The 20,161-nt window shown below is 46.2% G+C and overlaps 2 protein-coding genes across 6 annotated transcripts; one reads left to right on the top strand and one right to left on the bottom strand.

Moving 5' to 3' along the window:
* Window positions 1-707: 707 nt before the first annotated feature.
* LOC118373540 (dehydrogenase/reductase SDR family member 4-like) lies at window positions 708-8,829 on the bottom strand. 5 transcript variants are annotated; one of them, XM_052497339.1, is made up of 9 exons: window positions 8,691-8,829; window positions 6,727-6,869; window positions 4,710-4,887; window positions 4,348-4,449; window positions 2,072-2,142; window positions 1,945-1,996; window positions 1,684-1,818; window positions 1,451-1,530; window positions 708-1,223 (listed from the first exon to the last, which is right to left on the bottom strand). In XM_052497339.1, exons 2-9 carry the CDS (start codon window positions 6,864-6,866, stop codon window positions 1,109-1,111), a joined length of 873 nt encoding a protein of 290 aa, XP_052353299.1. In that variant the 5' UTR covers window positions 6,867-6,869; window positions 8,691-8,829; the 3' UTR covers window positions 708-1,108. The 5 variants fall into 5 exon arrangements, with proteins under 5 accessions (XP_052353299.1, XP_052353300.1, XP_052353298.1 ...); XM_052497340.1 differs by lacking the exon at window positions 8,691-8,829 and adding an exon at window positions 7,474-7,606; XM_052497338.1 differs by lacking the exon at window positions 8,691-8,829 and adding an exon at window positions 7,223-7,352.
* Window positions 7,632-19,940, top strand: efs (embryonal Fyn-associated substrate). Its single transcript, XM_035753328.2, has 8 exons — window positions 7,632-7,793; window positions 8,902-9,264; window positions 10,485-11,918; window positions 12,087-12,206; window positions 13,180-14,166; window positions 15,688-15,762; window positions 17,017-17,274; window positions 17,590-19,940. Exons 2-8 carry the CDS (start codon window positions 9,253-9,255, stop codon window positions 17,770-17,772), a joined length of 3,069 nt encoding a protein of 1,022 aa, XP_035609221.2. The 5' UTR covers window positions 7,632-7,793; window positions 8,902-9,252; the 3' UTR covers window positions 17,773-19,940.
* Window positions 19,941-20,161: the final 221 nt, after the last annotated feature.

Raw genomic sequence — 20,161 nt, 5'->3', positions numbered from 1 at the left:
GCCCAACCCTCAGCGAGTTCTTTAAGCCCGGCATGGCCCGACGCCACCTGCTGTCTCACGGCAACGGACACAGATGACACTCAATAATTCACAGGTCTATGGCAAAATCATTTATCCTGGTCCCAGATCTGTTTGTGCTGTTATGCCAATTTATATGGTCTGTTTTTTAGACATGGCAAAATCATTTCACCATCCACTGTAAGAAAATATTTAATAGTGACTGACTAGCAGAGTTTTACAATTCTTTCTATCTGAATCACTTTGGAATAAGCATTTTTTTTAAACCTGGGTGACTTTTATTGTGAAGTCAAAAGGATTGACCTGTCACCAAAACTGCACTACCTGTGTGCTGTAATACTTGTCAGTTCAATTGGCCAACACATTTTCTTTTAGGGGTAATAGGAATATCTTGACACATTGATAACTGAGGAAAAAACTTGCACAAATTGAGAAGAGTTTTGCTAATTACTTTGACTTATATATAATGATAGAGTTCAATTGTCCTTTTCTAATAACCAGATGCAGGATCTTCAAAAAGCAAATAATGAATCAAAGGGAAATTTATGCATCTGCCAAATAATAGTTATTTTTCACACATCCAATGTCTTAGTGTGAAGAACTACAATTTAATTGTGTATAGTATAATAAATGTTGTATTTACTAGTTCCTGTATCTATATTTATGAAGTCCAATAATCAAACGTATGACAGCGTTAACTCTTGTTTATTAAGGCAATGTAGTTATAGTTCCTAAGGACTTGATGGTGGGACAGAGCAAAAACAGACATTTGGACCCTGCTTGTGAGCTCAAATGCTTTAGTGTGCTGTGACAGTCTTTGAAGTGTAGTAATAATACATTGTGTTAATTTGTTATTAACCCAATACACTGTATAGAGCCCACTGAAAAGCATACTGAGAATGTCAGTAATCTCAGCAGTGGTGTCAACACTGTCCACTTCCTGCCTTAGTGTCCTCATGTCACTACCATCTTAGAGGATTCCATTTCTCTGCGATGTAGAATAAATCTGTCTTTACAGTCCATTCTTACATTACAAGCATAGTCAGTCAGCGTGGCCAGATTCTATTGACACTTTAAAGCCCGACTAGTCTCACAACCTGCAGCTCATCCCTCCAGTCACAGTGATGGTCTCTCCAGTGATGTAGGACGCGTCCTTAGAGCACAGGAAAGCGATCACTCCACCGATCTCCTCTGGCTCCCCAACCCTGGGAGAATAATACACAAGTAACAAATCAAACCAGACCACCATGGTGAACATGCATAAAGACAGCCAAATACAGATATGACGTCAACAACACTGCAACATGTCTTTCAATGTTACACAAGCAAATTCTACCAATTCAGTCACAATGGGTCAGACACATTTGTGGACACACTGCATAAAAACAATAACACTTGAGGGTAAGAATGTACACCGAACTAAACGATGTACCTTAAGAATGAAGTTGAAGGCAACCTTTTAATGCTAAGCTGCTTCTTGAACTCGTCCACAACGTCTTCGTCCTGCCACAACTGAGAGAGAATAAGAACTCTGCATGATCAAAAACTCCTATCTGTGTGAATGATAGGAAAACAACAGCCAAACGAGTGATAGAAATAGAGGGTAAGCAAATATGAAAAGAGTAAACCGGTGAAGATGACGATAGAAAGGGAGGGGATCCTCACTGCTTGGCTGAAGCGGGTCTTGATGATGCCGGGGGCCACACAGTTGACACGGATGTGGCTCTGGGCCAGTTCAGGAGCCAAGGCTCTGGTTAGGCCTAATAGGGCCGTCTTACTCACACTGTAAGGACCCAGGGCCTGGGGGGAATCAAAGGTCACGTTGAAAAAATATTTCTTCATGCTAATATAAATGAACACTACACACAACAAATTCTGAGATGATCGACCCGAGAGCCATTCAGAGGGAAAATCAGAGGAGCTTACCTGCATAGGCTGGTAGCCGGCGACAGAGGACACAAACACAACACTCCCGCCCCTGGGAAACACATACATTGTAATTGGTATAGTTCACAAAACCTTCCTACTTCATTATTTACATATTCTCTCTCACCCCCTCTTCTCCATGTGAGGCACCACCAGTTGGGTCATAAGAAAGGCTGCCTTAACATTCACATCCAGGATCTGCATGGAAGTGAAAAGTACAGCATTAGATCATGTAAACAAAGCAACTATGTTAAATCAACCAAGGAATACCCAAGCATCTATGTGAATGTGTGAAACCTTTATTTAACTTGGCAAGTCAGTTGAGAACAAATTCTTATTTACAATGACGGCATACACCGGGCCAAACCCGGACGACGCTAGGCCAATTGTGCGCCGTCCTATGGGACTCTCAATCACGGCCGGATGTGATGCAGTCTGTATTCGGACCAGGTACTGCAGTGACGTCTCTTGCACTGAGATGCAGTCTCTTAAACCGATGCGCCACTCGGGAGGCCCAACTAATGAATAGTTGGTTAAACCAACTAATGAATACTTAAGCATCTATGTTAAACCAACTAATGAATACTTAGGCATTTACAGTTGAAGTCAGATGTTTACATACACCTCAGCCAAATACATTTGAACTCAGTTTTTCACAATTCCTGACATTTAATCCTTGTAAGAATTCCCTGTCTTAGGCCAGTTACGATCACAACTTTATTGTAATAATGTAGAGTGATTTATTTCAGCTTTTATTTCTTTCATCTCATTCCCAGTGTGTCAGAAGTTTTTACATACACTCAATTAGTACTCGGTAGCATTGCCTTTAAACATTTTAACTTGGGTCAAACGTTTCGGGTAGCCTTCCACAAGCTTCCCACAATAAGTTGGGTGAATTTTGGCCCATTCCTCCTGACAGAGCTGGTGTAACTGAGTCGGTTTTGTAGGCCTCCTTGTTCGCACAGTCTTTTTCAGTTCTGCACACAAATTTCCTATAGCATTGAGGTCAGGGCTTTGTGATGGCCACTCCAATACCTTGACTTTGTTGTCCTTAAGCCATTTTGCCACGACTTTGGAAGTATGCTTGGGGTCATTATCCATTTGGAAAACAAATTTGCGACCAAGCTTTAACTTCCTGACTGATGTCTTGAGATGTTGCTTCAATATATCCACATCATTTCCTTTCCTCACGATGCCATCAATTTTGTGAAGTGCACCAGTCCCTCCTGCAGCAAAGCACCCCCACAACATGATGCTGCCACCCCCATGCTTCACGGTTGGGATGGTGTTCTTCGGCTTGCAAGCGTCTCCCTTTTTCCTCCAAACATAACGATGGTCATTATGACCAGTTTTATTTTTGTTTCATCAGAATTCACATTCATTCTCCAAAAAGTATGATCTTTGTCCCCATGTGCAGTTGCAAACCGTAGTCTGGCTTTTTTATGGCAGTTTTGGAGCAGTGGCCTCTTCCTTGCTGATCGGCCTTTCAGGTTATGTCGATATAGGACTTGTTTTACTGTGGATATAGATACTTTTGTACCTGTTTCCTCCATCTTCACTAGGTCCTTTGCTGTTGTTCTGTGATTGATTTACACTTTTCGCACCAAAGTACATTCATCTCTAGGAGACAGAACGTGTCTCCTTCCTGAGCTGTATGATGTCTGTGTGGTCCCATGGTGTTTATACTTGCGTACTATTGTTTGTACAGATGAACGTGGTACCTTCAGGCATTTGGAAATTGCTCCCAAATATGAACCAGACTTGTGGAGGTCTACAATTTCTTTTTCTGAGGTATTGGCTAATTTCTTTTGATTTTCCCATGATGTTAAGCAAAGAGGCACTGAGTTTGAAGGTAGGCCTTGAAATATATCCACGGGTACACCTCCAATTGACTCAAATGATGTCAATTAACCTATCAGAAGCTTCTAAAGACCTGACATTTTCTGGACTTTTTCCAAGCTGTTTAAATGCACAGTCAACTTCTGACCCACTGGAATTGTGATACAGTGAATTATAAGTGAAATAATCTGTCTGTAAACAATTGTTGGAAAAATTACTTGTGTCATGCACAAAGCATATGTCCTAACCAACTTGCCAAAACTATAGTTTGTTAACAAGACATTTTTTGAATGGTTGAAAACCTAGTTTTAAATGACTCCAACCTAAGTGTATGTAAACTTCCGGCTTCAACTGTATGTTAAACCAACCAATGAATACTTATCACATAGTTATTACACAACTTACTGAATACTTCAAATAACTTGTTACATTAAACGAAGGAAGGGAAATGCGGCACTGTTAGACATGTAACATATTTCATTGCATCAAGGCTTCAGTATATGGGGCATTTTCGGTCCAGTTGCTTGTCAAAACATTTGTAAGATGCTTGGACGCATAACGCACCTTATCCCAGACTGCTGCTGTGGAGTCCATGATGTTTCCAAAGAAAGGGTTGACTGCTGCGTTCGAGACCAGGATGTCTATACCTCCACAATGTTCCACTGTCTAAACAGAATGGAAAATAACAACACTGACATTCTGGAAGGGCATGTGACTGATGGCTGTGCCTGTGACCCCGTGTCAAGAAGTGGGAACTACAGTATCGATGATGTACTGGAATGTCACTGTGCTGAAGTTGAGTGTGATGGTGGTCACAATTTGAAGGTGTATAAATTGAATACGATATTGTCGCGTGATGATCAACTGATGTCTACTCTGTGTGCACCTTCTGGAATAGGAGCCAAATGTATTGGCTTTTTCTTTACCATGTTAACCAGTCTTTCTCTGTCTTCACTTTTCCCAACGTTGCAAGTCGTTCCGGTCACTTGTATCTTCTCACTCTGCAGTAGTGCCACGGCCTTGTCCACGTTGGACTGACGTCTGCTGCTCACCACAACGTGAGCCCCTCTCTGACCGAGAGCCTGAGCTGCAGCCAGACCAATTCTGAAAGAGAAGAAGTAGAAGAAGACACAGTCAGTAGGAGAAGGATGATATTTATTTATTTATTTATTTCACCTTTATTTAACCAGGTAGGCTAGTTGAGAACAAGTTCTCATTTGCAACTGCGACCTGGCCAAGATAAAGCATAGCAGTGTGAACAGACAACACAGAGTTACACATGGAGTAAACAATTTAGCAAGTCAATAACACAGTAGAAAAAAATGGGCAGTCTATATACAATGTGTGCAAAAGGCATGAGGAGGTAGGCGAATAATACAATTTTGCAGATTAACACTGGTGATAAATGATCAGATGGGCATGTACAGGTAGAGATATTGGTGTGCAAAAGAGCAGAAAAGTAAATAAATAAAAACAGTATAAAAACAGTATGGGAATGAGGTAGGTGAAAAGGGTGAGCTATTTACCAATAGACTATGTACAGCTGCAGCGATCGGTTAGCTGCTCGGATAGCTGATGTTTGAAGTTGGTGAGGGAGATAAAAGTCTCCAACTTCAGCGATTTTTACAATTCGTTCCAGTCACAGGCAGCAGAGTACTGGAACGAAAGGCGGCCAAATGAGGTGTTGGCTTTAGGGATGATCAGTGAGATACACCTGCTGGAGCGCGTGCTACGGATGGGTGTTGCCATCGACCAGTGAACTGAGATAAGGCGGAGCTTTACCTAGCATGGACTTGTAGATGACCTGGAGCCAGTGGGTCTGGCGACGAATATGTAGTGAGGGCCAGCCGACAGAAACATACAAGTCGCAGTGGTGGGTGGTATAAGGTGCTTTAGTGACAAAACGGATGGCACTGTGATTGCATCCAGTTTGCTGAGTAGAGTGTTGGAAGCCATTTTGTAGATGACATCGCCGAGTCGAGGATCGGTAGGATAGTCAGTTTTACTAGGGTAAGCTTGGCAGCGTGAGTGAAGGAGGCTTTGTTGCGGAATAGAAAGCCGACTCTGGATTTGATTTTTGATTGGAGATGTTTGATGTGAGTCTGGAAGGAGAGTTTGCAGTCTAGCCAGACACCTAGGTACTTATAGATGTCCACATATTCAAGGTTGGAACCATCCAGGGTGGTGATGCTAGTCGGGCATGCGGGTGCAGGCAGCGATCGGTTGAAAAGCATGCATTTGGTTTTACTCGCGTTTAGGAGCAGTTGGAGGCCACGGAAGGAGTGCTGTATGGCATTGAAGCTCGTTTGGAGGTTGGATAGCACAGTGTCCAATGACGGGCCGAAAGTATATAGAATGGTGTCGTCTGCGTAGAGGTGGATCAGGGAATCGCCCGCAGCAAGAGCAACATCATTGATATATACAGAGAAAAGAGTCGGCCCGAGAATTGAACCCTGTGGCACCCCCATAGAGACTGCCAGAGGACCGGACAGCATGCCCTCCGATTTGACACACTGAACTCTGTCTGCAAAGTAATTGGTGAACCAGGCAAGGCAGTCATCCGAAAAACCGAGGCTGTTGAGTCTGCCGATAAGAATTTGGTGATTGACAGAGTCGAAAGCCTTGGCGAGGTCGATGAAGACGGCTGCACAGTACTGTCTTTTATCGATGGCGGTTATGATATCATTTAGTACCTTGAGTGTGGCTGAGAGCTTTGTGTGGCCTAGAGCTTTCCCTGACTGTGTGGTCTGACCAGGAAAAACTCTGGCCCCTATTCCATAGACACTTGTTATGGCTTATAGGCTAACTTGGTGCCCATAGTTTTTCCAGGTCAGGCTAAGCGGTCAGGAAAAACTCATCATAGGACCATAGAGCAGGTGGGCAATTCACTATAAACAAATTAAATACATCCCCAGCAAAACAGTAGGCACAGCTATTCCTTACCCATCAGTGGAGGCAGTCACTATGGCGACCTTCCCTGCAAGACTGCTTTGAGACCCAGCAAGACTGCCCCCAGACATATTTCTTGTTTGACCTGCGACAGGATTGGTCAAAAGGCTCCTGCTAACAAAACACCTCAGCATTACCTGGAAAGAGAGAAGATTTCTCAGTGCACACACATACAGTAGACACACAAATGCAGGTGCCAACCCACAAGTGACCCTTTCAAAACATTATGCCTTAGTTACTAGGTCCCTTAGTTATTACATTGCTTTATCCACGATGTGCCTCCTTATTGTGGCTATCAGTGTCTAGACCTCGGTTATGAAGAGCAGAAATTAGGTGAAGGTTGAATTGTGCAAGAATACAAGTGTTATGTTGAATTCAAAATACAATGATATGACCTTACCTTTGACTTTCTGATCAATAACGGCTACATGTAACACCAATAATCAAGATTTGGCGTACTGTTGGTTTACAAAGTGTAAGTTCAAAGTACCTCTGTGCAAAGTCCTTTACGTCCAGTGACAGAAGACAGGAATAAAAACACGAGTTTAAAGACGCGTTTCCGGTACTTCTCCAAAGTAAAAGTCCTATCCTGGGTGTACTGCTTTATTTACAACTGCGTCTATTGTGATTGCGCCTGTACTCTCGTCTATACGGCAGCCTGTGCTCCATTCAAACAGAATCCACAAACCCGCAGCAAAGCAAATAGCATATAACAATTTATTGCGTTTACCATCTACTTACATTAAACGTAATTAGTTGGTTACAGCATCTCTCCTTGCCAGATAAAAATGGCCCAGATTGAACTATCTGTGTATGTGAAAGCACCAGAGTCTCCCGAGTGAAATGCTGAAGGCGGAGCTGTAATCTTCGGTTTCTCCATCCTCAAAAATGTTGCGCTTTACCGCAAGAGGGTCGTATCCAATTACGTAGTCCTTCTCCGGAGGGAGACATACGAGGAAAAACCTCGTTTGCCACGAATTTCCTCAACTGAAATAAGGGAACGCTCGATAGCTGTCTTTTTTTTCTCCAGTATTGCATGAAATGTTTCTATTTCATCAAGGGTAAGTACGCTAGCGAACAAAATAACAAGTGAGTGTCATTTTGAATGCAGACTGAAGTTTGCTTGTTAGCGAACTGATTTCATGCCCCCTTTTGTTTTGCCCATTGGCTATAGGCTAGCTAGCGCTTTACGTTACAGTAACAAGCTAGCCTCCGCTCCATCGATGTAGATACAATTTGGCCCACATTATCCAAGTGAGCTAACAAAATATTGAATATTCATTCATTTTAATTTTTTTGATCAGCGATCGGGTGAGCTGTGTGCTAACTTTAAGGGGCTAGCGAACGTTTGTTAGCAAATATTTACGTCATCTGAGTCGATCCATGCCATGGTCTAAAATTTCGTCTTGGCTGACTGATCCAACTGCCTGGTAACTTGATATGCAACCTCTGAGTTTTATGCTGCCAATTAAGTTTTTACAGAATAATAATTGCCACCGTTATTTGATATACATTTTTCTAATAACGCTTGTTACATATTTTGAACGCTTGCATTTTAACTGTAGATCTGTCATTGGGGTAGCATTTGCAGGATGAAATCTCTTGAGATGCTTGTTTTCAAGTGTTCAAAGGGAGAAAAAACTAAACAAACAATACTTAGTAACAATAATAATATGCCAACTACTGTCTAATAATATTTTTAAAAGTACATTAACAGAATAGCAAGTTGTTGTACAACTACTAATTGGCCTACAACTAATAAAAACAAATGCTACAACTACTAATAAAACTAAGTGTATATAATACATACATATTTACAAATATCTTAACATGGTGATGTTTCTATTAGTTAAAAACAGTTTGTTCTTAATATTTGACAAAAGGCTTTCTTAAAATGCCCTGATTTCTATAGGTAAATTATTCCGGTCAGTTGAGCCTTTTTATCTGAAGGATCTTACTCTGTGATGGACCCTTGGAGTTGTTTGTCAAATGCAGTAGTGAGTCTTGTAAATCATGGATGTGTGACCACAACATGGGATATGGTAAGAAGACAGAAGTTATGAATTGGCTCTAAATACAAGTGGTAGATGTTGACATCCTCTAAGGATCTAGACTATGTTGTTTACAAAGTGAGAACAACACTAACGATTTCATCATTTCCCTGACTAGGATTCTCCTTCAGTGGAATCAGGAGTGTGAAATGATGATTGCATCACAATCCGGCCAAACTGGCTTTTCTAATCTTAATCTCAAGAATGATCGACAACACTGAGCCAAGAAGAAGCAGTTCAATCATGCCCTCAACACAGAAGAACCCTATGGGCGTTGGTGAGTGAAGAAGGTAGGACATCTCGCAGCCTTGAAGGAGGCTGGTGGCGTTTCCCTTGAACACAACTCGGATCGTGTGTTTGGACTCCGCAGCAGTCCGCAGTTCACCTCTTGGTTCTAGATGGAGGACTCTGTCTGTTTGTGAGCCTGACCCAACATCCTGACGGGAGCACTGTCTGAGGAAGAGTAAACATGTCCCTCTCTGTGAGTACCAATCGTGTGTGTGTGCACACTTTTTGTATGAGATATGGTGGGTAAGCAGCCACTGATGAAATGAGCCCAACTGGTGACATGGTACTAGTTATTTTTCAAACCAGGGCCATGTTTGAATACTTAAAAATGTATCATCCTTCTTCTTTGGGAGAATCACTGATATGACATAACTGGATCGGTGAAAGGCCATTGGCTGATGTGAACCTTTTTGTTGTCCCCATCCAATACTCTCAAATCAGTGATTACATCATTCGGGGAAGGGAGGGAATGAAGGATGCGGTTTTTACGTAATTGAACATTGCCCTGGCTTCCATCCACTGTTTCCAGCAGGCATGTTTCAGAGTAGAGCTAGTAGTGCAAAATGTTTTTCAACTGAAAACAAAATGCTGTGTTCTAATAAGACAAGATTGGACACTTTGACTTTTACATTTTTTTTTTAAATTTAAATTTCCTTCATACTGAACGCAGCTCAGGGCTCAGCTTGTCTCTATAGCCAATCCCCAGGGGTTAGGGTTTTGAAAAGGAGAAGATGAGAGGAGGCCCATGGGACGGCAATTAAACCCCAAACTAGGGACAGATGTTGTCTCCCTCCCTCCCTTCGCCCCCTCCCTCTCTCCCTCCATCCATCCCTCTCTTTTCTCATGACCATTTACTCCTCTTGTCTTTTCAATCGTTCCTCCCTCCTCTGACTCTCTTTTTTACTCACCCTGAAAGTACTGTGTGCAGTAACTAAGTATATAGGGATTCAGCACTTATATCATTATGTGTTTAGTCATGATGGGACTGAATGTGTTCTCTCTTTCTCGCCACCACACTGTTTTTGTTTAGCTCCTCCCTCTTGATCTTTAGCTCTTCTATTCACTTAAACCGTTATACTTCACTTAAACCGTTATACAATCAGCTATTCTCAATCTCTTTCTTGGCATCAAGTCAATGCATTTGTCTGTGTGCAGTCCTGTCAGTATGTAGATGTATGCTTCCAGGTGTGATGTTAGGCTGTCTCTGTGTGTGCATTCCTGTCATCACTGCCCCCTATTACTAGTGTCCAAAGTTTTTCCTGACCACGTGACTTCATTAGGAAAAACTCTGGATTAGCGCTGGGATAGTGATGGGTGTTTTGTGGATCTCTTATTTTGGAGAAATGACTGTGTCATGAGTTATTTCTGTGTTATATATATGTTTTCCCTGTCCCTCTTTCCCCCCCTCCTCAGACGGTGCTGGCGAAGGCCCTGTTTGACAATGCAGCAGAGAGCCCTGAGGAGCTGGCCTTCCGGAAGGGGGACATCCTGATGGTTCTAGAACAGGAGCAGGGAGGGGGTCCTGGCTGGTGGCTCTGCTCCCTCCATGGGCGCCAGGGCATCGCCCCCGCCAACCGCCTCCGCCTCCTCCACACCACCCCGGGGTCTGACCCCCGACCCCCTAGCCGCGCCCCCAGCGAAGACTCAGTGTACCTCTCCCCTGGCCCCCTGGCCCGCACAGCAGTCTCCACGGAGGACATAGACGGCGTCTACCGCACCCCACCTAGCCTGGGGGAGGCCCTGTACCAGAACCCAGGGGCGGTGCCTGTTGCCTCTAGACCAGGGGTCCTCCGACAGGCCGAGGTAGGGGGTCGCCCACGCTCCCGCTCCAGCTCTGGCACACGCCCCCTACCCGATTGGGACGGGGGGGTGACGGGGCGCCCGCGCTCGCCTTCCCTCCGAGGCAGAGATGTAGACTCAGCCGGGACTCTTTACCAGACCCCCTCCACCCCCACACTTCTTGGGCCCCAGCACCACAGATCACCAGGGGGTCTGACTGGAGCCCCTGGCCCAGAGAATGTCTATCTGGCCCCCAGTGGGATGCCCCGGGCTGTGGGTCTAGCTCCTGAAGGGCCAGAGGACAACACCTACCTTGTCCCCAGGGAGACTGTAGCGGCTGCAGGCCACTCTGACAGCTGTTACCTGGTCCCCAGAGGTACTGTACTGCCCAGCGAGGAGTTCTACCAGACCCCCACAGGAGGGGCAGCAGGGGTGGCCGTGGCGACCCAGGTTACCCCCATCGCTACCAGGATCCTGGAGACTCAGAGCCTCACCCCGTCACAGGTCAACGGGGACAGGGGGGCCCCCCTCAAGCCCCTCACCCCTCATTCCAAACTGGCACAGGGCACCCCTGGGATGATGTACCAGACCCCCACCCATGTGGGAGCAGGGATTCTCAGGACTCCACCCGTCCCTGCACTGGGATCCCCCAAACCTCAGCTGAAAGGCGTGATCCCAGGAACCCCCAGAGGTCAGAGTGGTGTGCCCTCCACCCCTCCCATCGCCAGAGGGAAGCTAGCACCGGCTACCCCCGTCAGGGGGTCCCCCTTGCTGGCCAGACCAGGACAGGGACAAGGCAGAGTGCCCAGGTCACCAAACTTTGCCCGTAAGCCACCTCCTCCAGCCCCTCCAGTGAGGGGTGTCACCAGAAAAGACTTGCCCCAGCCTGGAACCCCTGTGTCCACCTCTAAGCCTGCCATCTCCACCCCCCAGTCGACTCCTGTACCCTTGCAGCAGGAGAGCAAGGATGGGAGGATGACATCGGATGAAAAGAAGAAGAATGGGCAGAATAAGAAAGGAGAGGGCAGAGAGTATGCAGATCCTGATGACGAGAACCTCGACGAACAGGTGACCGACTGACAATCTCGTCATGACTAGGCCCCAGAGTTATTCCCCGTCAAGTCATGCATTCAGGAAAAACTCCAACCCTAGTTAACCAATGTGAACTATTGACCTTGTGCTTATAACAAGCATATAACAGTCTTATGATATGTTGTGTTGTGCCTGGTCTACTAGGTGTATGATACTCCTCCCAGCAGTAGGTGGCATCGGCAAGCCCCAGCAGCGCTGTGTGACGACGAGAACATCTACAACACCCCCCGCTCCCTCCCCCCACACACTGACCTAGAGTCAGAGGTCAGTCGGGATTCTTCCTCCACAGTGCAGACACCATCTCTCTCCTCTCCTACTCCATTTCTCTCTCTCTCCCTGGCTCTCTTCTTTCTCTCTGTCTTTTTCTCACTCCTCGCTCTCACTTCATCTTTCTTTCTCCCTCTCCTTTCTCTTCTTTGTCTGATTCTCCCTCTCCCCCCTCAGCTCTCAACCTTCCCTCACCTGTTCTTCCCTTCCTCCCTCTGCCCCTCACTCACCCTCTCTTTCTCTCAGTACTCCCCTCTTTCTCTCATTACTCCCCTCTTTCTCTCATTTACTCCCCTCTTTCTCTCATTTACTCCCCTCTTTCTCTCATTTACTCCCCTCTTTCTCTCATTTACTCCCCTTTCTCTCAGTCCCCTCTTTCTCTCAGTCCCCCTCTTTCTCTCAGTCCCCCTCTTTCTCTCAGTCCCCCTCTTTCTCACAGTCCCCCTCTTTCTCTCTCGGCTCAACTTTCCTTCACCTGTTCCTTCCTCCCACAGCCCCTCCCTCCGTCTGTCTCTCTCTCTCTGCCACACCTGTTTCTCTGTCAGCTGCATTCCAGTCTGTGTGATCTGAATACTGCTGTTGCTATTTTCTCCCAGTCACACCCAGCTGTCTATACCGCAGTGGGAATGTAATGGCCAGGCTATCCAATCTCCTCCTCTGTTCTTCTAGAACATGCATAACAAACAGTACTACTGACTAGGAGCTTAGAATGACTGAATGGAATGACTTGAAGAACAATAACGGTCAAGGAAGACTTGCTCTGCGCCATATAGACCCAGCTCGTCCTGTTGAATGATCTAGGTGCCCTTTACACTGGTGCTTTAGACATTATTTTGTCTAACTGAGCAATTGGTGTCTGGGCCAGGGGGCAAAATAGAGAGCAATATCCCCTTGAGGAAAGTAGCTATTTACTTTCTTTCTCCATCTCCTTCCATCCCTTTCTGTCTTCATCTCCATTTCTCTCTTTCAGGTGTACAATGTTCCCACTATAATACTCAGCACGTCATCAGACCCCCAACAGCAGACCTACAACGTCCAAGCGTCTGTTACAACTGCTGAATCAGAGGAGGACGTTTACAGCGTTCCCTCCCTTCCTGGCCTACCCCTGGCCCCGGGGGACATGTCCACCATCATCCCCCTGGAGGAGACGGAGCACGGCCAAGTCTACTCTGTCCTCGGCCAAGGGAAGAGAGCACCGCTGGGGCTGGGTGAGGGCAGCGACTTGGGCTCCACCTCCGAGCCGGACTGCGGCATCTACAACATGCCTGCTCTCACCCTTGACGTCTTGCCCTCTTCGGCAATGTCAACATCGTCTTCCACACATAGGTTATCTGTATCCAGTAATGGGTCTGGTGACATCCAATGGAGAACCTCGCTTTCCAGTCTTGTCCAATCGGTGCTGAGCACTGCCTCGGGTGCACCCGCCTCCTCAAGGGACCTGGCTACCTCATTGGCTGAGATCCTGTCCATCTGGAAGTTGAGTCAACCCAGCGAGGTCCCTCCCTCTCTCCAACTGGCTTGGGCCCGCCTCTCAGATCTACTTCCTGCTTTGTCTTCCTGTGGCCACGCCCCTCCGTCAGACACCCTGCTCTCTATGGTCCAACGGGCGCTGGAGGACTCCACCATCCTGTTACAGACGCAGGGGCGGCCCCGCCTCCCTTCCCAGGACTCCCTGTCCCGGAGACCCCTACCAGCCCTTCCCGTAGCGGAGATCAAACCCGTAGGGAGTGGTGGTATGGGACCACGCAAGAGTAGCTGGATCCAGGAAAGGCCCTTACCCCCGACCCCGCAGCCAGCGTTCCCCCTGCCCCTCGCACAACCCTCCATTACCATGTCCATCATGGTAGGGCAGAGCGATGGAGAGGAAGAGATGGGGAACGAGTACGCTGGGATAGGTCTGACTCCCGCCCCAGCACCACTTCCTGTTGGAGACAGTGTGGGATACGTGAAGCTGCAGGTCAGTCTTCAATCTGCTGGCTTTTGTTTCTCGCTCACCTCTCCCTTGCTGGCACTTGTCTGCATTTTACATTGTGCTTGAGTTATTTTTTACATTGTGTTTTAGGGGGAGTTCAGGATTCTACAATTTAAGGTTAGATGGTTCAGAAGAAACCGCTTATCTTTAAACAGCCACTACAAATTGTAAAAATACTTGCCCTTTAAGCAGACTCCTTTATCCAGAGTGACTTACAATAATCGCTCTTGTATGTTTGCCTCTCTTCTTCTAGTTGTTTTATTGGACAGTATCTGCACTGTGGCCCCATGGCTGTTTCTAAAGTGATGTATCTACATTATACTTACAAAAGTATGTGGACACCCCTTCAAATTAGTGAATTCCTACATTTCAGCCACACCCGTTGCTGACAGGTGTACAAAATTGCGCACACAGCCATGCAATCTCCATAGAACAACATTGGCAGGCAAATGGCCTTGCTGAAGAGCTCAGCGACTTTCAATGTGGCACAGTCATAGGATGCCACCTTTCCAACAAGTCGGGTTTGTCAAATTTCTGCCCTGCTAGAGCTGCCCCGATCAACTGTAAGTGCTGTTATTGTGAAGTGGAAACGTCTAGGAGCAACAACGGCTCAGCCGGGAAGTGGTAGGCCACACAAGCTCACAGAATGGGACCGCCGAGTGCTGACGCGCATAGCAACACTCACTGCCGAGTTCCAAACTGCCTCTGGAAGCAACGTCAGCACAAGAACTGTTAGTTGGGAGCTTCATGAAATGGGTTTCCATGGCCGAGCAGCCGCCCGGACACACAAGCCTATGATCACTATGCGCAATGGCAAGCGTCAGCTGGAGTGGTGGAAACGCGTTCTCTGGAGTGACGAATCATGCTTCAACATCAGGCAGTCTGACGGACAAATCTGGGTTTGGTAGATGCCAGGAGAACACTACCTGCCCCAATGCATAGTGCCAACTGTAAAGTTTGATGGAGGAGGAATAATGGTCTGGGGCTGTTTTTCATGGTTCATACTAGGCCCCTTAGTTCCAGTGAAGGGAAATCTTAATGCTACAGCATACAAACATTCTAGACGATTCTGTGCTTCCAACTTTGTGGCAACAGTTTGCTGAAGGCCCTTTCCTGTTTCAGCATGACAATGTCCCTGTGCACAAAGCGAGGTCCATACAGAAATGGTTTGTCGAGATCGGTGTGTAATAACTTGACTGGCCTGCAGAGAGCCCTGACCTCAACCCCATCGAACACCTTTGGGATGAATTGGAACACCGACTGTGAGCCAGGCCTAATCACCTAACATCCGTGCCCAACCTCACTAATGCTGTTACGGCTGAATGGAAGCAAATCCCCACAGCAATGTTATAACATTGAGTGGAAAGCCATCCCAGGATGGCTGTTATAGCAGCAAAGGGTGGGGACCAACTCCATAATAATCTCCATGATTTTGGAATGAGATGTTCAACGAGCAGTGTCCACATACTTTTGGTCATGTAGTGTACTTTCACCATTCCTCCACAGGGAAAGCCAGAGCCTCCCTCAGATGTCCAGACGGAGAATGTGTCAAACCAGACTGTCCACACCACAGAGCTTAGGGTAAGTAACACACACTCACATCTTATGCTCCAATTGTCACACAAATGCTTGTCTCATTCTCACACACTTTGTTTTCACACCAATCACCCAGCACACACACTCATCTTCTCACATCTTCACACCAATCACCCAGCACACACACTCATCTTCTCACATCTTCACACCAATCACCCAGCACACACACTCATCTTCTCACATCTTCACACCAATCACCCAGCACACACACTCATCTTCTCACATCTTCACACCAATCACCCAGCACACACACTCATCTTCTCACATCTTCACACCACATACACAAACTATGGCCTCGGATGAATCATTCATTCTCTCTTGTGTATTTACTGATGAGCTTTCTCTGTCCTTCAGTCCAGTGAGTCAACATTGATCTACCTGACTTTAGGTTACATTGACAGTAAATCTGCTCTCTGTACTTCTTTATCCAGTTTCAACCTGCCTGGATCAACTAGACTTGTTTACCTTTACAGTATCTCTACCTCAATCTCAATGTCTCTTTATTTTTCTCTCATTTTTTCTCAGCCTATATTTTTGTAGGCTTAGGTTGCGTCAACTTGTGTCATAGCCACACAACAAGAGGTCATCTGTGGTTCTAAGAACTTGACATAATAGACAACGGGGGCCCATTGCACAATAGATGGCAGTTCCATAAGTGACAATGTTCATCCCTGCCATGACAATGATGACCCTATCTCACTGCCCCCCCCCCCCTGTGTCTCTAACTCTCTCCCTGTCTATCTTCTCTTCGTTCTCCCCTCTTTGCCTGTCTTCTGTCTCTCCCCCTCTTCTCTCTCTCCCCCTTCTCTCACATCCCCCTCCCCCTTCTCTCTCTTCCCCCTCCCCCTTCTCTCTCTTCCCCCTCCCCCTTCTCTGTCCCCCCCCTTCTCTGTCTCCCCCCTTCTGTCTCTCCCCCCTCTCTGTCTCTCCATCTCCATCTCTCTCTCTCCCCCATCTCCCTCTCCCCATCCCTGTCTTTCCTCCCTCCCTCCCTCCCCCTCCCTCCCCTCTCTCCCCTCTGTCTCTCTCCCTCCCCTCTGTCTCTCTCCCTCCCCCTCTCTCTGTCTCTCCCCCATCTCCATCTCTCTGTCTCTCACCCATCTCCCCCCATCTCCATCTCTCTGTCTCTCCCCCATCTCCATCTCTCTGTCTCTCCCCCATCTCCATCTCTCTGTCTTTCCTCCCTCTCCCTCTCTCTCTCCCTCCCCTCTGTCTCTCTGTCTCTCCCCCTCCCCCCAGTTGAGCCCCTCCCCTCCTCTGCCCATCTCTCTCTCTCTGGAGGACTCTGAGCTGCTGTCCTTCTACTCGTCTCAGAGCCTGTCCCACCTCTCCTGTCTGGCCGACTCCATCGACGTGCTCTTCAACAGTGTGCAGGGGAACCAGCCTCCCCGCGTCTTCGTTTCCCGGGGGAAGAGTTTGATCGTGACGGCGCACAAGCTGGTGTTCATCGGGGACACCCTCTCCCGACTCCTGACCTCTCCTGACCTCCGAGCAAAGGTCAGCACACATTTCATGCCAAAATGACACGGTCGTGACTCGTGTTCATGAGGGCACACTGTAGCAAAACATTTTACAACAGAAAAAGAAAATGAATGTTTTTCATAGGATGAGTTTAGGTAGACCCTACCTGTTGCAGTCAGTTTTCTTCCATTCTATGCCTAATGAACACGACCCTGCATTTCAATCCAAATGTAGAGTTTGTAGTCAAACATAAAGAAGAGCTTGCAACAGAATTAATTAGAGTTTTAGGTCAAGGTGAAAGGGATTAGGGACATTTAGGTAAGATGTATTTTTGTCTTTCTCTCTCCGTAGGTCACAACCTCAGGGGGGCGTCTGTGTCAGGCCCTGAAGGCTGTCGTCGTGGCTACAAAGGGGGCAGCACAAAACTATCCATCGGTCTCTGCCACCCAGGAAATGGTGGACCGCGTGGCAGAGCTGTCCCAGCATGCCGCAGGATTCTCCAGCCTGCTAAAGCGCCTCACAGAGATATCTTGACAATATTTCTTCAACTTCTCTTCTTGAAATGCCTTAGTCCAGGGTTTCCCAAACTCGGTCTTCAGGACCCCAAGGGGGGCACGTTTTGGTTTTTGCCCTTGCACTACACAGCTGATTCAAATAATAAATGAATCATCAAGCTTTGATCATTTGAATCAGCTGTGTAGTGCAAGGGCAAAAACCAAAACGTGTACTCCTTGGGGTCCGAGGACCGAGTTTGGGAAATGCTGCCTTAATAGTTATTTCAATGTGTGGTCTTTTTAATTGAATGGTTTGACATTGGAAGTAAGTGACTTGGAATCATTGATTATCAGTGCGGAAGAATAACTGAGATCTGTGCCTCAAATTTGTCATTGAGTTAGATTTTGTGTGTGTTGGTTGGGCTTTGTTTTTATACTTACTGACTTCTGTGCTCTTAGTGCCAACTGCCAAGCACAGTTGTCTCGTTGTGTGTCTGTCTAACTTATTTGATTGATGGATGTTTGGTTTTGCTCATGTTTGAACCAGGTTTGTGACATTGAGTGTCCCTTTTGGGCCACCGTATTATGGGAGACAGCCTAGTTCTGGTCGGTTGCCATACGTTCCTTTTCCTTTGACATTTGTTTTCTTAACTTTGCATCCTTATTTATTCGAAGTAACTCTCCACCCCCAAGTGTGCCCACATCCTGTTTGTTGCGATGGAGGAGAACAGGGAGAGCTGGATGAAGGTGCAGGTGGTGGGTCTGTATATAAATGCTGTGGCAGCATTACTGTGTGTTTCTGCCTGGTGTTGCATTGCAGATTGTGTAAAACTTGTATTATCCAGAGGATTTTGACCATAGGAGCTTGCAAGATGACAAGATGGCTACTCTTTTTACCCCTTCAGTTTCCTAGCTTGTAGTCTGGAAGAGGGGGATTGGAAAGAAGATTAAGAATTCTATGTGGGCCTGAGATTGGTTTCAAGTAACCTGTTGTTGGAGTGGTGCAAGAGCGGGCTCAGTCAGGCATGCCCTTTCCCACGGTTGGGCCATCGAGAGGGAAGAACCTGTATTCCAACTTTTACCTGTCTACACCTGTCTCCCTTTCCTCTCGCTTTCTCACACATATTACACCTTCCGTCACACACCCTCACTTTCCTACACAGTCATTTCTCACACCGACATGTTGTCCAAAGGACGAGAAAGAAAGGGTTGTCTTTTGTCTATGCGGGTAGCTCCCAGACAGACATGCTGGTGTACTGTTGCCTGTCTGTTTTCTATTCAACTCTATTGTCAGTGAGGCATCCATAGCAGACAGGTGGGTTGCAGACTTGCCAAATGGGGTATTTCTGTAGTGCGTGTGTATCTCCATTAAGTTAATCTTTGTCACCATCGCCCTCCTTAAGTTAATGCTTAAACTAATCTTCTGTGCCCAACTATTGCTCCTACCTATCTAGTTCCCTGTAGCCTCTGATAGGCTAGGTGGAAGTATCGCCATATTGCTTCATGGGCTACTCTTACCCAATCCTCTCAGATCCTAATAATAAGTGCATAGGGGGCTGGGGCGCAGGCTTCTAGGCTTTCCTATTGTTGAAAGACTCTAATCGCACCCTGCAAAGTCTATGCTGCCACTCTCCCTAGTATTGCTGTCTGACTCTGCAGCAGTGGTATGTTGGTGATAGGAGGGTGAAATGAACAAATATGCGTCGGTGCCAAAAAAAAGTAGGAAGTAGCTTTGTCAAACACTAGTGTTTTGCCTTTGTGCTCCCCCTAGTGGAAAGTCGCAGGGTTTCTACAGAATGCCTGCCTGCACAGTAAAGTCACATCCATAGCCGGAGGGCCTAATAATAGAAAAGTGTCATCATAATTAATAACAATTGTATTTATTTATCAATTTTTCCTAGTGGCTTTGTGATCTGCATGGCTTTAAGTTGCTATATTTGTTATATATGCACATTTAACCAGGGATGTTTTCACTTCACACCGTGATTTCAATTTTACTGCCTTTTTTGTACCAGAATGTATTTTTGAAAGCTTTTCATGTTGTATTTTTTTTTTTTTTTACACTAAAGTGAATTTGTTGGGATTGACTCAATGGCTATACAAGGCATATGGATCTATCCAGTCTACAGTTAATGTAAGTTGAACACTACAATAGGTAATTTGACTCTGTTCCCTTCTAAAATGTACAAATACATTTTTACAATTACATTCTGTCTTGGTGTGGATTATTTCTGATGAAAGTATATGTATTATAAAAAGGTGTTTCAGTTTTCACCTTGTTAGTGAAGCATCGACTTAATTGTGGCATGTTTTTTAGGACATTATACTGTGCACTGTCTGTAAAAAGCGTCAGACACATGGATAAGGCAAATTTAAATGATGGAAGATTTGTGTATTTTAGAGATGGCTAGCACTGTATCGGCTGATAA

Source organism: Oncorhynchus keta, chromosome 35, assembly GCF_023373465.1.
Source record: "Oncorhynchus keta strain PuntledgeMale-10-30-2019 chromosome 35, Oket_V2, whole genome shotgun sequence".
NCBI lineage: Eukaryota > Metazoa > Chordata > Actinopteri > Salmoniformes > Salmonidae > Oncorhynchus > Oncorhynchus keta.
Note: the sequence above shows the minus strand (reverse complement) of the source record. Positions and strands in the feature narration are given on the sequence as shown.

Coding starts and splice junctions, on each gene's coding strand:
- efs (XM_035753328.2), top strand. Junction 11,919..12,086: donor ACGAGAACCTCGACGAACAG/GTGACCGACTGA, acceptor CTGGTCTACTAG/GTGTATGATACTCCTCCCAG. Junction 14,167..15,687: donor TGGGATACGTGAAGCTGCAG/GTCAGTCTTCAA, acceptor ATTCCTCCACAG/GGAAAGCCAGAGCCTCCCTC.
- LOC118373540 (XM_052497339.1), bottom strand. CDS start 6,866: ATGCTGAGGTGTTTTGTTAGCAGGAGCCTTTTGACCAATCCTGTCGCA. Junction 2,143..4,347: donor CAGCAGCAGTCTGGGATAAG/GTGCGTTATGCG, acceptor ACTTCCATGCAG/ATCCTGGATGTGAATGTTAA. Junction 1,819..1,944: donor CCGGCTACCAGCCTATGCAG/GTAAGCTCCTCT, acceptor GATTCCCCCCAG/GCCCTGGGTCCTTACAGTGT.